The sequence below is a fragment of the Podarcis erhardii genome (assembly GCF_964252035.2).
Source record: "Podarcis erhardii genome assembly, chromosome: 5".
Classification (NCBI taxonomy): domain Eukaryota; kingdom Metazoa; phylum Chordata; class Lepidosauria; order Squamata; family Lacertidae; genus Podarcis; species Podarcis erhardii.
Window position 1 is genome coordinate 50,265,327 of NC_138509.1, and position 23,840 is coordinate 50,289,166.

General features: G+C 38.3%; 1 protein-coding gene across 3 annotated transcripts in view; it reads right to left on the bottom strand.

Moving 5' to 3' along the window:
• The window catches only part of ATRNL1 (attractin like 1), a 514,893-nt gene that overhangs the window by 289,635 nt on the left and 201,418 nt on the right, over positions 1 to 23,840 (bottom strand). For all 3 annotated transcript variants that reach the window (XM_081863641.1, XM_081863642.1, XM_081863643.1), the window contains exons 22-24: positions 17,244 to 17,338; positions 14,725 to 14,803; positions 11,638 to 11,795 (exon numbers count right to left, since the gene is read on the bottom strand). In XM_081863641.1, coding sequence (XP_081719767.1) covers positions 11,638 to 11,795; positions 14,725 to 14,803; positions 17,244 to 17,338 — 332 coding nt within the window. The remainder of the gene's footprint in view (positions 1 to 11,637; positions 11,796 to 14,724; positions 14,804 to 17,243; positions 17,339 to 23,840) is intronic.

Below are 23,840 nucleotides of genomic sequence, written 5' to 3' on the forward strand. Positions count from 1 at the left end.
GTACTTGGAATATTAAAACTAGAAGGAACAAAGCAATATGATTGGGACTTTTCTCTTGAGTATGGAAAACTAGATGGTCTTTCGCAGCAAACACTCTTCAACATTCTGAATGAAAGAAAATATGATCTGACTCTGACTGAACTCCTTCGGGGTCTTAGGACCATCAAAGAGGACTACCAATATAGTTGGCAGAGAGGGACTGACAGAGAATCAGACGCCTCGGACGTGAGGAATCCGGGCTAGAAATATTTTTTGTTTGTTTTCTGGACATTTGTCTAGGAAGGGACAGAAACCGGGGCAGGGGGGGGAGAGAATAGAATTATAAAATGTTATGTTTTGTTTTACTTGGTCAATGTGACCTATAATTAATATAATAAAGGGAAAATTTGTGAAGGGGAAGTTAGATCGACCTTAAAAAAAAAGAAATTAATGATTATAAGAGAATTGGATAGTTGAATATAGATAAACAAAAGAATTTAATTTTTAAAAGCAATGTGAATATCTTTAAGAGGTTAGGTAAGAACTTGCTGAATTAATTTTGGAATTGGGATGTAAGAGGAGGGGGTGGGGGGAAGTCAATGAAAGTGGGTAAAGAAACTTAGGGTATGGAATTGTATTTGTGTGTTTGTTTGTCTTTGTCTTTGTGTGTGTGTCTGTTGTTATAAAATGTAAAAACCCAATAAAAATTATTTTAAAAAAAAAAAAAAACAAAATCCCCCACTCACATTAACTTGCCCATTCACTTAGCATACAGAACTTCTTTTTGCACTGGAGTAGAGAGGGAAAGTCAAGAACTTTTGGTGCACAACATAAGGACACACAGGGCTTTAAGATAATGCACTTACCTAGCGCTGCACCCATAATGGATGCTCCTGTTCAGGGTTTCAACTATGCCTCCTTCATTAAACTATAAATTAAAAGGTAAAGGGGGGCTCAAAGAGGCAAATTATTTTGCTCCCTCCTCTCCTTTTATTTTCCAACTGATACTTAACATATTCAGTTCCCTTTAGAATGTTTTTGGAAGGGATTCTGAGCTTTTAAAGCATTTTGTAATTTTATATAGCTGGAGATTAATCCAAGCATGTAGATACCTCCCTCCTAATTCACAATGGCCCTGTTTTGACTCCAATCCTGTTGACATTCAGGATTGAAAAATTGTTATCTTTAAAAAAAAGGCATCTGGTAAACAGATGTATACACTCGTTCCCACAATGGCCCTCAATTTCTGAAACCCAGGAAGGGTGGGGAAGTACTAACTGAGGGGAGGGGACAACACACAGTGTGAATACATCCCACCAAGCACTGCCCACCAGTGTAAGATGGAAACATGACAGTTGAAAGTGCTTGTGTGTGGATGAAGAAAAAGCACACAAAATTGCACATGAAAAATTCTATCTGTGTTACCCATGTGCACATTAATACTTTGGTGTATGTATAGCCATAGGCAAACACCATCCTTTGCTATTCCTGGTGAACAGTATTGCAGCCTTAGTTACTATTTTTAAACTCCTTAGTTTCTTGCTGCCTGATTTGTATTTAGCAACATATGTATTATACAGGAGTATAATACAGGAGTGACAAATGCCCTTTAAACACTGTTCTCTGATTGTGGTCTCTAGTGTCAGTTCTTCTATGCACTCTGGTGATCAAAGGCCCAATCAATTTGCCAACATGTGTTCTGAGCCTTTTAACTCAGCAGCAGCACAGCCTCCCATTGTCCCTGATTATGGTTTCCCCCTCCTGCTTCCAGTCCAGTGACATATGCTTCTATTTGTGTAAACAAGGACTAAGATTCTGTGATTTATCCTTGAGAGATAATATCATGGAGGAACACATATCTCTGTCTCTTTCAAAGAATGGGTCCCAGAGCTGTTAGACCTCTTTCTCTTTCTTACATAACTTCAGAAATTTATGATTTAATCTATTTCATGGATGACATCTGAACTTCAGACTTGATTGGACTTAGTCTAGTCCAAGTATCTTCAAACTTTTCACACCCAGGGTCCTCTTTTAACCCAAACATGTATTTGGGGACCCATTTTTAACATTTTACTATATATTTGCATGGTGGCAGTTCTCTTGCTGCGACCCACTAGCAGGCCCTGACCCAGCAGTTGATACAGCAGTTGTATATAGAAGGATCACCATAAGGTTTAATAAACCTCTGCTTTCTCTTTCCTGTGCATGGTCTGTGCATGCATGCATGCCCCAAATCATATCATTATGGGGAATGGGAATCCTGTTCACCCATCTTCCATATTTCCATATAGTTGTTCTCCTCCACAATTCTCTCCAGTAATGCGAGTTTGTAGCTAAGTGCAAATGCTCTCTACTATGTCCTGCAACCACACATGGTTGGAGGACTCTTAGTGGACTGGATTACACCCAGTCTAATTTAGTACTATATGGTACCATCCATATAATGTGATTTTTACCCTTTGGAAATATATAGCAAAGTTAAATGAAAGTCACTTGAAGACTCAATGGAATTAACATTTGTGAAACATTGCTTACAACCTTTTTATACTGCACTAGTTTCTAATTGCCTGATTTCTTCCCTTGTCTTGTAATCAATGTTAACTAGAAAAGTTAATACGTTTTGCAAAAGAAAATTCATTAGCATTTAATTTAGATCTCTTCTTCTGTCCCCTATATAGCAATCTTTACAAAGCTTTAAAAGTCTACAAGGTTAAAACAACAAAAAGTTTTGCAAACGGTTAGACAGTGTTATAAAACATTCTCTCACAAACTCTTTCAGCAACATTCTGTAGTTCAATGCCCCCACCCCTGGACCAAGAGCTTTCTAGACTAGCATAAAAAAAGTGGCTATGCATTATATATATATGTGCAAGGATATATAGCTATATTTTATACTTTCATTTACAGTTCTCCCCAAATATTGTGGCCTTTACTTAGAAAATTAGTTGTTCATATGTTCCACTGAAATAAACAGGATACTTTTCAATGAGACTTCAGTAAAACTAACTTTCTCTGGGTTTGAGTATCTGTTTTATGTTACATAGTAAGCATTCATAATCTAGGCATTCTAATATCTATAAAGCTGCCCAATAGACAATATTATATATAGACAATTGCCTGAATTTTTCAGTGTTATTACTTTAGTTCTCCAACATGCCTCTACTTATAAAATTAAGACCAATTGCAGTAACAGAGAGGGCCCACTCCCGACCTCAGCCCACCTGAGCTGCGCACAAGCAGGTGGAGACTATGCCTGTATGTAACCTGTTTCTGCTCCTCCTGCTTCAATCGTCTGCTGGTTCTAGGAGACAGTGGAGCATGAAAGGTGGGGGCAGGAGGTCGTGGTAAGCTCTTGACTCTACACCAGCCTGACCTATCTCTCCCTCCTCCTGCACCTATTCTTCACTCGCCATTCCTGCAGCTTCTCCTGCCTCTGACTCTTGTCTCCTGGCTGTTACAGGCTCTCCCAGGTCACTGATCCCTTCTTCCAAGTCAGATGCCAACCCCCTTCTCCCAGTGCCCATTCATCCGTATCCAGTCACCACTCCTCAGCGTCCAGTCAGTCCCTGACACTGCAGAGTGCCTTTTATCTGCCTTGGCTGGTGTCACAGCTGCACCCCTATCTGGACAGGGATAACCTAACTTCTAACATCTATTCTCTGGTAACCTCTGGGTTAGATTACTGCAAGACATTATATGTGGGGCTGCCTCTGAAGACGGTTCAGAAACTGGCAGTTAGTTTCCAATTCAAAGGTCCAATTCAAAGTGCTGGTTTTAACCTACACAGCCTTCAACAGCTCAGGGCTGCAATACCTCAAGGATCACCCTCCCCATATGAACTGACATGGACTCTATGATCATCATCTGATACTCTTCTTTGTGTGCCCCCTCCATAATATGTCCTGAACATGGAAACACAAGTGTACCTTTTCTGTGGTGGCTCCCCACTTGCGGAATGCTCTTGCCAGGGAGGCTCACCTGGCACTTTCATTACATATCTTTAGGCACCAGGCAAAAACATTCCTCTTCTCCATGTTCTTCCTCTATGATTCCCAGGCCTTTGGCTTATTAAAAAATCTATGGCTTTAAAAAAATGTGTGGGAGGGAGTTACTGTTTCTGTTCATTATTATGGCGTGTATTTTTGTGTTTTAATATTACAAACCACCCTGTGATCTTTGGATGAAGTGTGACATAGAACTTAAATTAATTAATTGATTGATTAATAATTGTTGGGGGAAAGATGGGTGGCCCACTTACAAGTGAATTATAGTGAATAAAGTATTATAACGAGACATTGTGGAAAACATGATGTTCTGCTGATAGCAAGGCTACCGTTGCTTGCAGCATTAACCAAACAACTTTATAAAAGGGAGGAGGCACTGTGTGACGCAGTAACTCCCCACTTGTAAATTTTCTCCCATCATCTCCTCTGGGAAAAAAAAAATCAATGAAATCTTTCCTTCCACGTGCACTACATAGCTTATGTAGGGAGTTGCACTACAATCTGAATTTACTTGAACAGAATTGTTGGTGCAACCCAAGAAACAGTAGATAGAAAAGCCACTACTTCCTTAAGGTCTACTGTGCAACCCAAGTGAGCTTAGTTTTGAAACTAAAACCTTGCTACCAGTTCTTAGAGCCAGTGGCACCACAGGAAACAATGTCTTTTCAACTTATTCTCTGCAAAATTTCTGAACATTAAAGCTGACAATGAAAGCAGCGAGTTTTCCCATGGCATCATACACTTATACTGCAATCCTTCACATTTCTACTCAAAGTAAGCCACATTGGGCTCAACAGAGCAGACTCCCTGGTTAATGGGTTTATGTCTGCACCCCTGGTGAAAATACTAAGCTGGCAGCTGAACTGTTTACTGAGAGACTTGTCAGAGGAGCAGTTCAAAACAGGGGATAAACCAAATTTATACAAACATTTAAATATTGTTCTTGTAAACTTTATATACACCCTGAACAATAATCAGAAGAAGAAAATGTGGCTCATTCACTTAAAGAAAGAAAAGAGCAGTAATCATGGATCCCTCTTTCAACCCTTCAGGATACGCCTTCCACTTACAATAGAAGCAAATTGATTGCTTTGCAAGTAATATCACTGCAATTGATTTTTCCCCCATACCACCTCACTGGCACAGACAAACACAATTTTTAAGAAGTATTTTCTAAACAAATGCAGGGTTTTTTATAGTGAATATACATGAATTTAAATTAACTTTATTAGGTTAGAAAAATCAGTGTAATCATTTCACAAAAAGTGCTTAATCAGCTTAGGGAGGTTATTACAGGCACAGTATGCATTAAGCAGCATTTCCCCCTTTTGTAATAGCTATGGGAAAAGTAGGAGCTGAGGGGGGGAAATCTATTTCCATTGATGCACAAGAGATTAACCACTTGAATACTTCCTAATATATGGGTTGTATAAGGTCAGGCGGAGAAACAACCATCTAGAGCTATTCATGACTATTTTCACTCAAGAACCGCAGCTAACCATTCTTAGGGTGTTGTTGAACATCACTAGCTCTGCAGTATGACTGCTGTGTTTTGAATAAGCAGTCAAAAATAATAATGTCACATTAACATCAATAGAAACTTTAGAGGAACCACTGGGAGAACAAACCCAAAATTTCATTCAAATCATTAGTACACTATAACAAATACTCCCATTTCTTATATGTCATCGATATGCACAATTTTGCTATTGTGGATCCTCCAGTAATATCCTAGAGGAATATACTCTATCCTTATTCCTTCCTCTCCATCACTTTGAAATGAATGCTTATAAATATTTAGGACTGTGGTATGAAAACAAACATTTCCTCGAGGAAATGCTTAATATCCTGTCTTATTCTCTTAACCAATGTAAGTATTATTTTAAAACAGCCAGGAGGATTTTAATGCACGGACACTGCCTTGAAGCAGATCCCTGGTGTCCTCTTCTGATAGCTAGAGTGACCATCCCCTGAAGTACTTGACAAGGCCAAGGGCTGAGAAGGGCTGATCACTGGACAGCCCAAACCATATATATATCTATATTTACAAAAAGAATTCTGAGCAAAAATTATCAACCATGACCTTCCTAGCTTTCCATGGCCCAGTACATCATGAGTATGAATTATTAATGCTTTAAGGTACAGCCAAGATCTCACAGCACACCCTTATGGCCTGAGTTACCAGCCACATCCTTTGTTTTGGAATGAAAGTAAAATCTATAATTGATTAGATTTGCTATTAAACATTAAATGTGATAGCTACATTTTACTTAATCGCATAAATTAAATAAACATTGCAGAAGCAAATCTCAGTATACGCTTGTAAAATATCACAGCTATATCTTTCATATGAAATACAGTATGTACATATATATATATCCTTTATGTTCTAGAAATCAGCAATGGATCATGTCTTGGTCTGGGTGAGGGAGAACCCAAAGCGATCAGTACATTAGTTTGTAAAGATCTTATCTCAGGCATTCAAATGATATACAAATTAAAACAGTGTGTGATTGGAGACTAATTATTTCTCAATTAGGTGTTTTGTTTTTAAAACATCAACTGAACTATGAACAGTATTCCCACTCCCTGACAAACTGTTTTAAATATGTTAATTTTTGTACAGTCACCCAAGAGATAGAGAATGATGCAGCTAGAAGCAGTGTTGAATGCCACCTAGTTAAACTCTTGGACTATGAAAGAAAACTATAATGTCCCCCAAGCAAATTTATTCAGATGTATCAAATCTTTTAATACCTCACAGTTTCCCAACCAAATTGCTCTATTTCCAAACAACCACCACCAGAATTTTCTCTTTATATCCAACTGCACTTATTTCCTGTTTTCCAACTAACATTAGTTACAATTTATGTTATAGCAACATTTTGTACTATGTAATGGTGAATAATATCTTGAAAATATTTTAAGTTAAATTTTACTTTAAACTTTTTCTGTTTAGAACTATCCAAAGCTAAAATGAAAGCAAAGTTAAATGCAGTGAAATATCCAGAATTTAAATTTTAAAAAACCCCAAAGTTCTCAATTTGATGCTTAAAGAATATAAATTTTGGTACTTTACAAAGCTATCTAAAAATAATATTCCATAAAATAATGTAAATGTATCCTAAATCCATTTGAGTTTATTTAAAATGACAGGATTTGAAGACTTCTGAACAGAGTCAACAACTATTGGCTTAAAGGTTGTCCCATACATCAAAGGAATGTTCAAGTCTTATGTGAAGTATCAAGCCCAAAGAACCATTCTGAGGGCTCTATGTCCTGTTTTTATTAGAATTCATTTTCTACCCTTATTTTACAACAGATTTTACATTTACTAAAATGATATATTCAGAATAGTTTTTTAAAAAATTAATGTGCCATGCCACAATGTTGTCAATGCCCAATCAATATTTCAAGATTTATAATATTCGCATACAGCCATATTACTAACAGTCACCCTGGAAGCCATTAAGGTGTTTAGAAAATTGAACCTTGAACAGTAAATCACTGTTATTACATTACTTACATTGCTGTGAATGGCTCTATTTGCAGCCTCTTGAGCATGTATGTGTGTATGCATGTATTTCTTCTATATGAAAATAAGAAACAGCCTTAAGCCTTAGCATATGAAATGGTTCATGTTCTTCTTCAGCAATTGACCTAATATCTGCTTGTGTTACATGAATGAATGAAAAAGGTTCAGTTCTTCAGAAGTTTTTTGGTTAGGGGTTTCCAAATCTACTGAAAATCTGCCTTAATGGACAGTGAAATCAGTGTTGTAAGTATATTTCTTGTTAACCATTTAAAATATATATTTGCAGAAATCAAGCCAATAGATCTGTAAGACAGTTTATCACAGAGTCACTGGGCTGGCGCAGACCACAGGTGATCAAGTTCAAGTTTCCATTCAGAGAGGGGATTATTGGAGAAAATACAAGTTGCAAAAAGGTTTATAAGTTAAACTGTCTGCTACAGGTTTTGGAAATAAAAGCTTAGCAAAAGCAGGTGGGTGGGCATTGGGTCTCACCTAACCCAAATATTCCAAGGTCATCAGCATCAGCCTTCCACCACAAGGTTAGACACTTCCATATACTAAGCCCCTTCCTTCAGCTCCTCAGATTAACATTCATAATCCAATTTTAGGTATGTCATAAGTAGTTAGCCAATAAATACACTTTCATTCACAGCTGTGCAAATAGATATTGATGAATCAAGCAACTGAGCAAAGCCACATTGACAAAAGTCTCAAAACATCACGAAAGAACAGTTACCGATTCCAAATGCAGCACACATTCATACCCAGAGCACGAATCATGAAGGCCCAATTTAAACAATACTTATTCTACACACACACACTTTTCTATATGTGCCAAGCCTGGTAGCAGGTTTTGGCCTCACATACCATTGTTGTGCCTCCCTCTCTCCCGGCAAGTTATAAATGGTAACACACAAACCAGATCAGTGAAGACCTCTTGTTTAAATAAATGGGGCATATCAACTTTGCTTGTTTCATATCCTACATCAATTCCTGGATAGTGATAGTGACCACATGCTTTGTGTGGAGGTGCCCTTAAACATGCCTTGGAAACTGCAATTGGTATGAAACATGGCTGTTAGACTGTTATATGGTGCATTGAGTTAGAGTCATATAACAATGTTCTGTTCTGAACTGAAGGTGCTATGAAGTCCTTAACAACTTGGAAAATTGATAACTGAAGAAACACCTCTCTCAATACTGTCCTATCCAAGCAATGGTCTTTTCAGGGGCACCCCATATTTGAATGTTACATATGATATGGTTACAGAGGAAAGGGCTTTTTCTGTACTGGCACCTCACTTATAGAATTTTCTCCCCACTGAGAGCCACCTGGCAGCAATCTTGCCTTCATTTTGGCACCATGTTAAAACTCCCAATTTTACTTCTTAGATGTGTGGTTTGCATGGTCTACTTTGAAGACAGCAGATGAAAAGCCTTTCACTGTAAAAGTTCTAAATGAAAATCCATTGCTATCTGGGCTTTGTATTTTAAACCTGTTACTTAATCATACTGTTTAAAGGAGGAGAAAAATAATGTTGTCCTACTGTACTATTTTCGACAAAAAAGTCGAATCATTATGACATAATTTCTGCATGATTTCTGCAGAGGTTACACACTGTAAAATATTATATTGAAACCTCAGGGTAAGCAAGAGAGGACACTACTGAACTGAAGAAGAAAAAACTTCATTGGAAAGTTCTTTTTGCTGAAGAAAGCATTCTGAAATAGCTCTGAACCACTAATGTTCGAAACAATCATTTTTATGTTGTGTGTTCAACAGTGCAGAAAGAATTAAGACCAATACGTGTTGAATTTTATTGCTGTGTTGTATATTGTTACACATCTGAAGTACATTGCCTTTGAAACTGTGGGGGAGAAAACATATTTAACTTTTCTCTCCCATTTTAGTACATTTGTATTTTTAAAGTTTATACCAATGTCAAATTTTAACCTCGGTATTCATGTAAAGAGCTTTTGAGGAAGGCAGTATGCTTTCTGCATGTATTCATTCACCTATATACATGTAATTATATAGAACATATTCTAAATATATATAATATATAAGCAAGAAATACCTTCCATGCATGATTCTGCCATTTAATGAACACAAATTCCAGCTGCTAACTGATTAAATGATGACCTAACAAAAATCAGTTACTCTTTAGTGATCTTTTACCATCCTTGCACACATATATTTCCTGCAATCAAGTTCTTAGCCTTTGGATTGTTTGTTTTGAATTAACATAGCAATCACTCTCTGTCGCTGTCTTTCAGTCCATAGCAAGCTAATGCTATATGAAGACAGGTGATACAAAGATGATTCAAAAATAGCCTAACCTAGTAGCAATATTTATAAACCAGCTCATTATCTTATTCCTTGTGAATAGCTTATTTTTCCTACTGGAATGCCCCACTGCAGACATATCCCATATGACTGAAGGTGTTAAAAGTATCAAAAAGCGAAGGCCAGTATAAGGGTATTTTATTCCAGTACTGTTTTTCATGTTCATAACGTTCACATATCCATGGATACTCAAGAATGAGAGCAGAGATGTCATGGAGATAAAGTTAAACAAATATTTTCAACAGTAGTTACGAAGAAGGAGAAAGTAGCAAGATTATTAGGTCAAAACAGAAAAGGGAGTGAAAGGTTTAATTACCTGGATAAAATGCTACCTTTCTAAATGGGACAATATATATACCATGCAGATAAGATATTAAGGTAACATAAGCTGATCAGAAAGAATTAAAAGTACAGCTGACTTCATTTGGATTTTGGAGGTTAGACCATAGGAGACAGTGTGGTGCTAATGATGATGGCATTTGTAGTAATAAAATACAATATCTTTCATTAGTTTTGCATACTTTTTGAATGCCCCATGTACACTGGAGGTCCAAATGTCCCAAGAGTTGGCAAAGCTACGCTATCAAATGGCCTACATTGGATGTAACACTGAAATATGCTTTATGTGAACATGCAGAAGCAAGCCTTTGGGTTGGCCATTTCCCCTTAGCATTGATTTGAAGGATGCTGGAAACATCCACTTCCCAGTTTAAACTATTGTTGTGCTCAAACCTGCAGGAAAATGTAATTAGTTTAAGACACCCTTCCCTAAGCTGGTGCCCCAAGTAGCATGTCAAATGCTCAGAGATTATGGGAGCTGTAGTCCAAAACATATCAAGGGCACCAGGTCGGGGAGGTCAAACAAGTCAAAATTAAACTGTGGTTTATGGTCATGGCTTGTTAACAAGCTATGATTTTGCATTATATCTGAAACAGGGTTAATACCTGATGTCTCTGCCCATGGTCTCCACATACGAATTAGCTCTGCACACACAATGGGAACAGTGTTTTTTAAAGAAAATAAAGTTAAGAATTTTAATTTTGGATCCAGTCATAAATGCCTGACTCATGGAGTCTGTTGTACATTTCTAAGTATCCCTGAGCCCAAGAACAAAGCAATATTGACTTAAATACATATTTTAAGGATTGAACTTTTGGGCTTCAATCCTATACTACCTTACGTAGAAGTGGTAAGCCCCATCACAGTTACCTCTGCGTAGGCATGTATATGTTTACACTGTCAGATGGCAAAAGAAGTATTAGAGAAGAGACACTGAAGCTAAATTTAAACATTGTTCATCTTAAATCAAATACTTCCAACTTTGTTTTATTGTTATGGAATACTTGGGTCCATGTACTAAATAATTATATATTTTCATAATCTTTGTATATATCCCAACATGTATAAATAGGTAGGTGAAAGGTAAGGAGTTTTGTATCACAGAAGCAGCTAGGAACAACATGACTAAGCAGTTGAGTTTAAGTTTCCATTCTGTAGAAGTATAAACTTTTTTCTTTCAGCAATCAGGTCTCATTAATTCACAAGGTTTTCAGAGAACTACTTGTTTTTTAAAATGATCAAAAAAATAAACCATGCATTAAAAAAATATGAACCACACAGATTTAACACTAAAGGAAACACCACAAGGCATTCACAATGACAGGGCCTTCCTCCATAGACAATACAGCCAGTTTTGCAATTCTGGTGGTCAGATCAGAGGAAAATGTTAATTTAATATAACAGAAGTATCATAGTTGTTATTTATACTAACCTGTATTTTGATTGGCCATGAAAAGTTGCTGACATATACATAGAAAGTGATGTTTGGGTTGCTCCGAAAGTTGAATTTTTCACAGGAAAAACTATCTCTGTATTCCTTTATATTAGCCCTTGAAACTACAGGAATCTCTTCTCCTGATATCGTTCCAGCTATGAGAGTACATAAAAATAATGAAAAGCAAGCCCATTAAAAAAAAAATAATTAGCTTGTAGTCCATTCCATCTCAAGGACACACATGGTGGGGCACAACAATAAAACTAACAGGTATCTAGATATCCATTACTATAACAAAACTGTAGACGGAAACAAATTTAAATTCCTCAAAGCTGCTTAATTCCACCCAGTCCAAGGAAGGAGAAACAGTTTCAGAAAATGCACATTCAGCCTTGGATGAATATTCAGGAGAAAAGAACACTGAATTGTGCTGGACAGAGTTCCTTTCTGCATACTTTGCTGCTTGAATCAAGCACACAGTTCATATGATCAAGACAGCACACTGGATTCATCTTTAAAATTATGATGGAATATTATGGGGAAAGATCTCTAAAGTATAACATCTCTATAAGTGACTTCTATACATTTTCAAAAATGGCATGAGGAATATAAAACAAACATTTATACATATATCCTTTATATACTAGCAAAGATTATGAATAGTTGTTCAGATATTATGAATGATTAATGAAACATAAAATGGATTTGAAAGTTATATCAACTTTATCCCATTTCACCACACAGCTAATACAGTTTCCTCAAGTTACACTAAAATTGAATAAGTTATTCAAGTGTGTAAAAAATGTATTTTTCTTGATTGTGAAATATTACTTTAGTATCTCAACTATTCTTAGGACATCTCATATTCAACTTATTCCATTTGTAAGACATGAGAATCTTCAGCAATTCTGTTTGATCTGTAAATTGCTGAGCTGGTAAAAAGAAACAAAAGATCCCCCCCCCAAAGTAGGGGATTTCAAGCAACAATGAAGTAAAAGTAAAAGAAACTACACCTCAAAGAAAGTATTATTAATTGGGAAACACACATTTGATAGCAAACAAGATACTGCCTCTAATATGCAGAGTACAGTGTGGGGTGGAGGCTGCAGGAAGAACAGCAGGGGGGGGCATTTGTCATTTTGCTTCTGTAAGTATTCTCCAGACTCGTGGAGGGGAAAGTACTGGGGAGAAAGAAGCTGGAACAAAGGATTTCAGTGGGAAATGGGTGAATGAATGTATTAAGCTCCCCTTCCCATGCTGCTTCTCCCTTCAAGTGACCACCCACACTCACTTTCATTGCTGGAAGTAATCATGAGAATGAAAATTCCATTTTTACCATGCATCTAGTTCCACACTAAACAGAACTAAGATTCAACAATGTACACTTTCAAAATCTGGAGTGGGAGTCCCATATTCTGCTTCACCAGTAAATGTTTGCATAGTAAATCATCCCTCAGTTTACTTAACAGTGTGTAGAGGGATGTGAATATGTGCTGCAGCACAACTCTCAATTTCTCTATGTGCAGTGCAACCCCAAAACTGCACTTATTTAGTGCAAAGGTCTGAAAGGGTCTTGTAAACATATTTGCAAGCCTCCTTACAGTTAGGAACAATGCCTGATTATGAGGAGGCTTCTTAAGTACATAAGGTAAATGTGATTGAAAGCTGCCCTCGGACCTTCATGCTAAACATGCAAAAGTCAGGCTTGAGGGGGTATAACTAGTAACAGAGGTCAGACCTACAGCTGTGCCCCAGTTTTCTGCAAATTTTCACCCTTGCATTTGCAGGATGAATACCTGAAGAGGATTTGTGTCACTGTATTTTTTACATGTTTAAACACAGACACACAAACACACACACGGACTAACTGAAGGACAAGGATGCAATGACAGGTCTCTTAGTGCTAGTTTTATGCAGTAATGAAACTTTGTCTCATTTTACTGAAAATCACAAAAAATTCTTTAGGGACCAGTACAGTTTGACTGCCCATGGCACCAGTGGCGTAGCATGGCTTGTCAGCACCCGGGGCAAGGCAAGTAATTTGCGCCCCCTAACCCGTGGATTTGCGCCCCCTAACCCTAACCCCCAGATGTTGTGCCTGGTGCGGCCGGCCCCCCCTGCACCCCCCACGCTACGCCACTGCATGGCACCATCTCTTGCCTCCCTATTAGCCCCTTGAACTATTAACATCAAGTTCTTCCTATTCAGCAGTTTGTGGTAGTGCACCTAGGTATGACACACAATCTGCAATGCTAGCACAGATCTCAGAAGAACAGGGAGTGCAGGTCTGCAAAATACATAGATATACAGTGGATACACAATGTGGAGCTACACCTGGCTGCAATTCATCAGTGTGTGTACACCATATGTTCACAAATGTGCATCTCTCTTTCAAATGTTGCGGTGTTCCACAGGTAAAACCATAATTGACACCTGGAGAAACAGATCTGTCACATAAAGTGTGAAGCGCCTCCTGTTCTTAACCATTCTGCATAATTAATTAAAAATGCAATCAATGGTGCTCTCCTTGGATATATTTTCAGAAAGTCAACAGAACCAATTCAAAGAAACTTTCTAAACAAAGCTTTTTATTAAAGCCAATGGAGAAACTGGGTTCAAAAGTTTGAAAAAAAAGATAAGCAGGTTCTTTTATCAGCACACACAGAAGGATTTTATTGTTTGATATCAACGTTAAGGTTAATAATTAAATTCCAGGCTTGAACACTGAAACAAAGAAATTAAAATCTCAGTCTCTGCAGTAGTTAAGAAAGTAATTTATCTTAATTAAAATCACTGCGTTCATAACACTGCGATTCTAAAAATTTAAAGAGCATACAAGGTTTTGCTACCCAAGTAATTTTAATTGAATAGGGAAGAAAGTTAACATGTTAATGAACCTTTATTCAGATTGCAAATTATCTGAGTTTTAAGTAATATCATTAATAATAGCATAATGAGAATGGAAAAAGAATACATTTTATTAAGCTTTACTAATAAGAAACAAAAAGGCAATCATGTAAATATAGTTAGATGATAAGTACTTGAGGGAATATGGAAGTAGAAATACATTATGGGCTTTCTTACCTGTAGAGCCAATTGACCAAGTGATATTCAGGTTGAAGTTGTTTGATGCATTAATTGATATGTCCAAATTTTTGTTTGACTAAAAAAATTAAAAAGAAAATATGAAAATTACATAAGACTATTGCTTAAACAAGAAATGACCTTATTTCAACTACAGGTGTTCAAACATATGCCCTGATCTTAAACACACTGGGCATGCTCCACTGACGTAGTTTTTCACATGCTACAAGGCCTTCGTCCTCTACAGCTGATGACAGTGAAGGCCTCCATGAACTTGCAAAACTGCCATAGCTAATAACGGAAGCTCTTTGTGCATGTTACCGTATTTACTAGAGTCTAATGCACCATCGAATCTAATGCACACCTCAATTTTCGGAACCTTGAAACAAAAAAAAAAGTATTTGCCGGTGAATGTAAATGTTCTATCAAACCTAAGGCGCATCTTAATATTCATAACATAATTTGGCCAAAAAAATAGAGCATTAGATTTGAGTAAATACGGTAGTTTCTGGAGTGCAATCACTACTGATTTCAAGGGGCTTCCCATTGATTTGCTAATGGACAATTCCCCACAGCCACCAAAAAAGCTGTTCTTCTAGAGCAGGCTTCCTCAAACTCAGCCTTCCAGATGTTTTGAGACTACAATTCCCAGCATCCCTGACCACTGGTCCTGCTAGCTAGGGATCAAGGGAGTTGTAGGGCAAAAACATATGGCAGGCCGAGTTTGAGGAAGCCTGTTCTAGAGAAAGTAGGCTGCTTATCATCAATACCAGAAGAAAGGAGTAGTAGTACCTTCCCTGCCCTTGCTAGTGAAGCTGTAGGGTTGTAGGAAATGGCTGATTACATCAGCATATTAGCTAATAAACTCAGGAATATTTAACTGAAAAGGAATATATCCAAGAGAATATAAGACTAACAATCTATCCATTTCACATGATAATATAAAATTGAACTTGAAATTTTATTTATAAGATTCAATGAAATTAACATGGACCCAAATGTTTTCCTATATTTTTTAGCTATAGTAAAGTCCAAATTAGTTGTTTTCTCAAGCAAGATTTCAGATTCACACCGTAGAAGAAGGTTGCAATCCTATACACACTTACCTGGGAGTAAGTCCAACTGAAGTCAATGAGCTTACTTCTAAGCAGATATGCATAGGATTGCACGGTAATTTGGTTAATTCAGAATTAAGGTGTGGAGCACCTCTTCAAATTGCATGCTCCTGAGAAATAAAAGCTCAGCCATCAATGTCAATAGCTCTACAAAAAGGCATCTAAATTGCTACTATATTTGTAAAGTATGTGATATTATTAGGAAAAATGCTACGAACTGCAGCATTCCCATCTCACAGCCACACAAGATATGTTTCAAGTTAATGTGTTGCTGATGAGTGTTTTCAGAGCAGAATTATTGCACTTCTCAGATCTGCTAAAGCATAAGGAATAATTTTACATTAACTCTGCATAGAGCTAGTGTCATTGCATAGTTAAAGGTTTTTAAATTTATCATGTAGTTATTAACAATATTTTTATACTGCCCATTAACAAACATTTATCTGCAGTACACACAAAATAGTCAAAATAAGAATACAGCTTGAACATAAAAATGAGTATCAGAATATAAGCAGGATAAAACCAGCAACAGTAAAAACAGTAGTTTCCAAGGTCTAAAAAGCAAGAAACTTGTTTCTAAAACTGAAAAATCTGGGACATATAGTCTACACCAGCTCCCAAAAAGTCTACAGTGTAAGCACCAGGTTAGCATTTCCATCAGTGAGAAGCCCTCTCCCTAATGGCTACCACCTAACTTCACTGGTAGAGATACCTGGAGAAGGAACTCTGAAAATGAACTTCAAGTCTTGAGAAGTATATATGGGTATCCTGGCTTTTAAAACAGCAACACTTTAAATATGGAATGAACACACACAAACACACACTTTATTTAACTTCTATAAACATCTGCCCTATCCACTGCCTTGTCCAAGAAAAAATAAATATTTTTCACACCTTACAGTACTATCCTAACCACGTCTACTAAGACATTAGTCCTACTGAATTCAATAGGGCTTACTCCCAAGTAGGTGGGGCAAGGATTGCAGCCTTAACAAGGGATTAATTGCAGTGACAAGCAGCTATTCATCCGCATACAAGTGAGGAGGCACTGTGATATGCTCCACTGCAGAAAGACTGAAGCTAGCCAGCAACCAGTATGAGAGCATTAAGAAACATTTGGGCATCTGCAGGAGTGAGACAACTTAATTTACATATGTGTGGAATGGAAATTGATTTGAGTCCTAATGGATGAGGATATATATTTTACTTCAAAATCTGAGTTCAGTTATTATTCAAAACCTGAAGAAACCACTTGTTTTCCCTGAACTGAAAGTTGTTTATTTCATCCCTTCTTACTACCTTTTAGTTCCTACAAACAGTTTTAGAAAACCACCAGATATAATGGATACCTAGTCTACGATCACTAAATAATCATATTAGAGGCAGTTACTTATATTAGCTCACCTGTTCAGGATTTGCAATGAAGTTTATGGCAGTGTGATGGCGATCATCTTCTTGTAATAAGCTGAAGGTAAACTGATAGTCAATCAGTAAGCTGTCTGTGGACAAAACATTTAGAAATTAGCAGATGAGATTGTCTTATATTCAGATATATCTGAAGAAGTGTGAATGCACACGAAAGCTTATAACCAGAACAAACTTAGTTGGTTTCTAAGGTGCTACTGGACAATTTGTTTGTTTATTTAGTCATGAATATTGTACATGGTTCTTCACTTGATTTGTTTGTGCTTTTATAATGGAAATAATCCATTTTGACCAGAGACAGGTGTTCCAACAGACTAACAAGTCCCTGGACTACAGCCCATGATTTTCATAATGTGGCACTGAACCAGTCTGCTAATTCCCCCCTAAAAGTTTATCAGTTAAAAGGGTCCTTTCCAGTGGTATTTGTAATGTTGCTGGAGGTTTTTTTTATATTGATGAGAGTGCTGGGGGGGTGTTGTTAAGTGGTCCACTGAGACCTGTCCCCCTGTAATTTTTAAGTGGTTCAAGAAACCACAAAATTTGAGAAGCACTGCTCAATTAATACTGTATGATTGGAAGATCATGGAATTGACCTACAAATCTTTTCACCTTTCTGTGGTATTGCATTGGTCTGCTCAGTCCTTCTATCTCAAGCCACAGCATGGAAAGAAGCAAGTGGAATGCAACAGTACTATGGGTCAGAGTAAAATATTGCCAGATCTTTACCATGAATTCTATTTGAAAAATTTAAATACTCCTGTAAAGCTGTACTATGCAATATATCTGAGTCACACAGCACAAAGGTCCATGAATTCTAATCATGGTCATATCTTTTCTAATATAGTTTTGCATTTCAACTGTTATCATTCTTGGATAACAGTCCTGGCAGGAGTCCTAATTTGTCTTTGATGTCATTATCCCCAAAACATGTTCTTGAACTTCTAGGACAGTGACAATTATCAGGAGAAAAAGACTTGCCACAAACCACTTAGCTATCATCCCATGTTGACAAAATGTTCTTTAGAGTAAACTATTGTAACTGCGAGAAGAAATCAGTCATTCCCCCATTACTTTTGCATAGGAAGTACCGACCCACAGCAACAGCAGAAATATCAAGATGATAACACAGAACCTATCCCACATAAAATGCAAGAGCACATAGTGTCTCCCCAACCACAATTCTACAGCTCACTAGTCAGGAGGCATACATGTAGAAACCCTTAACAGAAAGGTTAAAGTACATCTGAATGTCAATGATTTGACAGAGAACACCCACAAATCACATTTCTATTGGTGCTTTAAACATACACCACTCTTCACCCCCCCACCCATAACTAATGTTATGCTGATCTTGAGCATGGAATTGAGCCCTCAGTGAGCATATTCTTCTGACTAAACTGCACTCCTGTCATGCCCCAATTACACTTAACACTGACTTAACATTATGTCATTAATGTCATTGCTACGCCATTATGTCATCAAAATACCTTTACTTCAATGGTGAAATTTGGAGATCCACCGACATAGGAAATTTAGTAGCAATCCTAACTTCTTCCACCAGCATCAGTCAGAGTATGTGTCACCAGTATTAGCAAAATTGATGCCTTAATTTAAGAAGAATGGGTGCTATTTTCTCTGTTAGATTTCCTTCAGCTATATCCAATTACTAATGTCAGCCACAGGAGTGCTACATTAATTTAACATAAATACCAAAGGAAAAGAGAGCAGCTCAGCTGGGAGTGAAATTTTAGATTTCCATACCCAGCCACAACATTTATGAGGTTATCTGCAGTTTTATCATTTTTGCTCCTAAGTTTCAGTATGGGATAGCTTCCCCAAGAGGTTATGTTTCAACGATATTCCATATTACAGGTGTCTGTGATGTTTTAAAAAATTAAGATGTGGTAAAATATTGAACCTGAACAAGCAGCATATCACATTGCTATTTTTAAAATGCAAAATAAGCAAGATCCATGTAACAACACATGTTTACCTTGGTATATTAACAGAAGGTTCAGTTTATTACCAAAATTCTTCTGTTAGCAAACATGCCTGCACAAAGACTTTTAATTCTATCACAAACATTTAATCAAAGGTACAGATTATATATCCATAACCTTTGCATTCAAAACACAGACTATTCAAGAGCCTGTTTGAGTTTACATAAGACGGATTCACAAAAACAAATTACTTTAATTAGGAAAGAAGTCTGTATTGATTGTGACCAAATTAAAGTGAGATGTTTAGCATTAGGAGAGCAGAAAGGCTGATGACTTTAAAGCAGCCAGACATTATGTTCCTATCATCTCAGTGGCATCCATGTTAAAACAGCTTAAGCAACAGTATTTACCTACTCACTGGAGTAGGTAAAAGGGCCACAACACAGGGCAACTAATATAGAATTTGTTATCAGGAACCACTCAGTCTTTGTTAGTACAGTGGTACCGCTGGTTACGTACTTAATTCGTTCTGGAGGTCCGTTCTTAACCTGAAACTGTTCTTAACCTGAGGTACCACTTTAGCTAATGGGGCTTCCCGCTGCCGCCACACAATTTCTGTTCTCATCCTGAAGCAAAGTTCTTAACCCGAGGTACTATTTCTGGGTTAGTGGAGTCTGTAACCTGAATCGTATGTAACCTGAAGCATATGTAACCCAAGGTACAAGTGGAATTGTGGATGAGCCCTGAGCCACATTACCCATGGTCAAGACAACAGAATTCCAGCAAAAAACAACATACAGCTAATTTTCTAGCATGCTTTGTGACTTAATTTATTTGTTCCCCAAGTGGTCAACCTAATTACATAAAGGGAATAAAAAAGAAAGCACAACCATGGCAACAGATAACATATATCAGCACTTTACCCCAATTAATATAAAAGGGGTTCTTGTGAATAGAACAGCACATTAGTGGTGGAATGACATCTTGACTCAGGGAGGGAGGAGACAAAGGGAGGGGAAGTACCAATGGTTTTATTGACAGGCGGATCTTGGGGTATTCAAGTGCTTGAAATGCAAACATTTCAGAGGTCCTCCCATATTTGAACAGCATATGGTTTATACAATGTAATCATATGTAAACGCAAAAAAATTCATAATGCCAATGTGCATGGTGAAAAAATTGTAGATAAGACACTTCTCTTTTGGCTACAGATCTGTAACTATTATATTGTTCTGCAGCTTGAAATATATACTTAATGTAGTACTTGAGTCAAATTATCCAGATTCATCTTTACTTTCAAATCTTTTCGTTTTTATACATGTGTAATTCACAGTATGTTTTTCAATAGTAGTAATAAAAAAACAAAAAACAAAACCCCACAGTGTTAATTATAATGGATTTTCTTAGAGCTAGCTGTTAAATGTCTCACATTCAATACAGATTTCCTTCTTAAGTATGAGACAAAGTTTAATGAGGAGCAGAAGTTGAAGTATACATTGACTTTTATTGTATTAATATTTTAATTTCTAGTGATATTTTAAATAATTGCTAATTTACCGGGTATCAATTTTGAAAAAAATATTTTTCCTGAATTATTATGTTTATGTGTGCCCCTTATCTTCCTCTGACCACTCATTGTCATCCCACCATCAATCCCCTGACTCTGAGCCTTCTTCCCTTAGGAGTTCCCCAGTTAGTGCCTCCCACCACTCCTCTGCCTCCAGCCAGTCTACGACACCATTTGCGAAGCATGCATGTGTGTGCATATTTTCTTTTCTATCACATCTTGTATAGTCAATTACATGACTTCAAACTCAGTATAAATACTGCACTAAGTCAGAGCAGAATTTTTTTACACCCACTATGGACTCATTAAGGTCTACAAAAGGTCAGGACCATTCTCAAGCAAACAGTGCATATAAATAATTTGAACATTTTGCTACAAATAGAAGAGACATTAGTGGTTATTGCTCTGAAGAAAAGTTAACACATGCACAGAAGTACTTCAAAACTGGAGCATTCATCTGGATAAGCAAGAGTTGTCCGAATCAGCTCCACATGTCTGCAACGAGCACTGTAAAACTATATCTCAAGAACTAAAGAAAAACCACTATTTAAGTAAGGAAATAAAAGTAAGAAAAACGTGTAAGCAACCATTTAATTTCAGTAAAGCTGCTCAATTAAGGAGCAATTCACTTTCTAGTGAGCGTAAATGACTCTAGTGCAGGTTAACGAGTATTTTGTTTTTGTATCCTGTAGGGAATACGGACATTGTTCTAGTCAAATCCATATAAGATATGCCTTAACATTTGGCCTCTTAAAATGTTTGGCTGTAGCCCATGAATGCTCAGGAAAACAACATACTGAGGGAAAACCTAAACCTCCAGAGAGGCAATGTTAATGCAGTAAACTATTAATCCAACTACTGCCAACACACGAAAGTCACTTTTTCCATTCAACAAGTGGAATTTGGTATATATGGCTCTTCTAATCAACTACAATAGCCTGATTGGAGCAGTATACTTGATGTGGGAGGCATTCAACTAGTGCATTTTCTTTAACCTCTTCAATGTCCTCTCTCAATCTGGATGAAGGACTCAAGACTATATTCTCTGCCAATAACTTTAATGCTCAAATCTGTATAGTACAGAAGCGAGGCAAGGATCAGTGACACAGCAAGTGCAAGGCATGACTACGCATGGATCTGACCTTTGGGTGAGCTGGGCTGAGCCTGAGCTGTCCATTTGCACCAGAGCTAGTATCTCCAAATTCTGGGGAGTATGTTACCGTATTTTTCACTCTATAACACGCACCACACCATAACACGCACGTAGTTTTTAGAGGAGGAAAACAAGGAAAAAATATTCTAAACAAAACTGTGGATGTATGATTTTTGTGGTTCATGCTGTGGCCACAGACATGTGATCTGATGGTGAGTTTGGGGTAGCCTAATGCAAAAATCCTGAGGATCCATGTGGATCCATGCTAAAGTCGCCCTAAAGTCGCAGGGGCGCTGGAAGTCGCAGGGGCGCTGGGGGAGTGAACGGGAAGCAAGAGAAGGAGAATGATGCCTCTCACACAGAGAGACACACAGAGTATTAATCCTAAAGTTGCAGGAGAGCGCAGGGGCGCTGGGAGAGTGAACGGGAAGCAAGAGAAGGAGAACAATGCCTCACACACACACAGACACACGGAGTATCAATCCTAAAGTCGCAGGAGAGTGCAGGGGCGCTGGGAGAGTGAACGGGAAGCAGGAGGAGGAGAACGATAGCTCAAGCACACACACACACAGCCCCTACAGTGGCTAATCCAAAATCAGACAGCAAAAAACTGCAGGCAGGGACAGAGAGCACAGGGTTGTTTTAAAGCAGCCAACCCTGCTCTGCTTCTCTCCCTCCTCCCCAGCTGGGCTGGCTGAAAAGCTTTGCTGCTACTTAGCGAGCTCAGTGGGGAGGAGAGAGGGACATAGAGCACGGGGTTGTTTTAAAGCAGCCGACCAGACAGGAGCCACCTCTCCTCTCCTCTCCTCTCCCGCTCTGCTTTTCTCCCTCCTCCCCGGCTCGGCTCGCTTACACCCGCTTTGCTGTTTCAAAGGAAGCCACGGACTGCTCACGACTGCAGCAGATTCCCCCGCCATCCGTAGGCATTCGCTCCATAACACGCACAAACATTTCCCCTTACTTTCTAGGAGGAAAAAACTGCGTGTTATGGAGCAAAAATTACGGTAGTTTATGCTTGCTTGCAAAGAAAAAGCAGGTCATGGCCAGTTCCTTTTTTCTAGAAAAAAAAGTTGCCAGTACTCATTGGCGGCTTCTATGCCTGCTCTACCCCAACCATCACGAGCGCTGCCAGTGTGGTGACCAGGCTGCCATGGGCCAGCAGCAGAGCACAGTGCACGGTGAGGTAAGCTCGTCACAAACTGCGCTTCCCACTCTCATGCTCCTCGGGGAGCAGGACTCGTGTGCTTCAGCCAGTCCCAGTAGGTGGTGGCCAGACTCTGGTGGGACTTTGTTCATGCAGCGGCTCCCCATGCAGATGAGCATCTCTGGGCAGGGAGATGCCAGTACTGTGAACCAGTGAGTATCGCAAGCACTGATCATGACTATTTAAGGGTTATTGTCTGTGCCTAGATGAGCTCATATGAGGTATAAGTCAGAAGGAGCTGCCAGTCACTCAGCACAAATTAGAGTATAAGTAGCCCTGTATTTGTAACGCAGTTGGGGTGGGGTGGCTGGCTGGCAGGCACTGATCTATGCTGAATTTCTGCAGGGAGACTATTTGCTGAGAAGACCTATTTCTAAGCTGTCTGTCTAGAACTAAAGGCAGTCAGAGGTAGGAACTGCATTGTACTTTTTACTGAACTACCTGTCAGCGCTAAGGAGACTCAGCTTCCATAAAGCATGATTAGTTTGCATACTATCAGTGGTTGGTTTGGGGGGGGGCAATGGCATTTTGCTGGTGTCAGCAGCACTGCATTTAACTGAGACGGGGAGGGACAAGGCAAAGCAAGGGCAAGGCAGTGGAACTCTCTGTTGGTAGCAGCTCTCCAGGTGCCACTTGCTCACTATTACGAAGCCAGAGCTCCTCTGATATTGCTGCCACCTCACCCCATCCCTGTTCCAAGAAGCAGCAGATC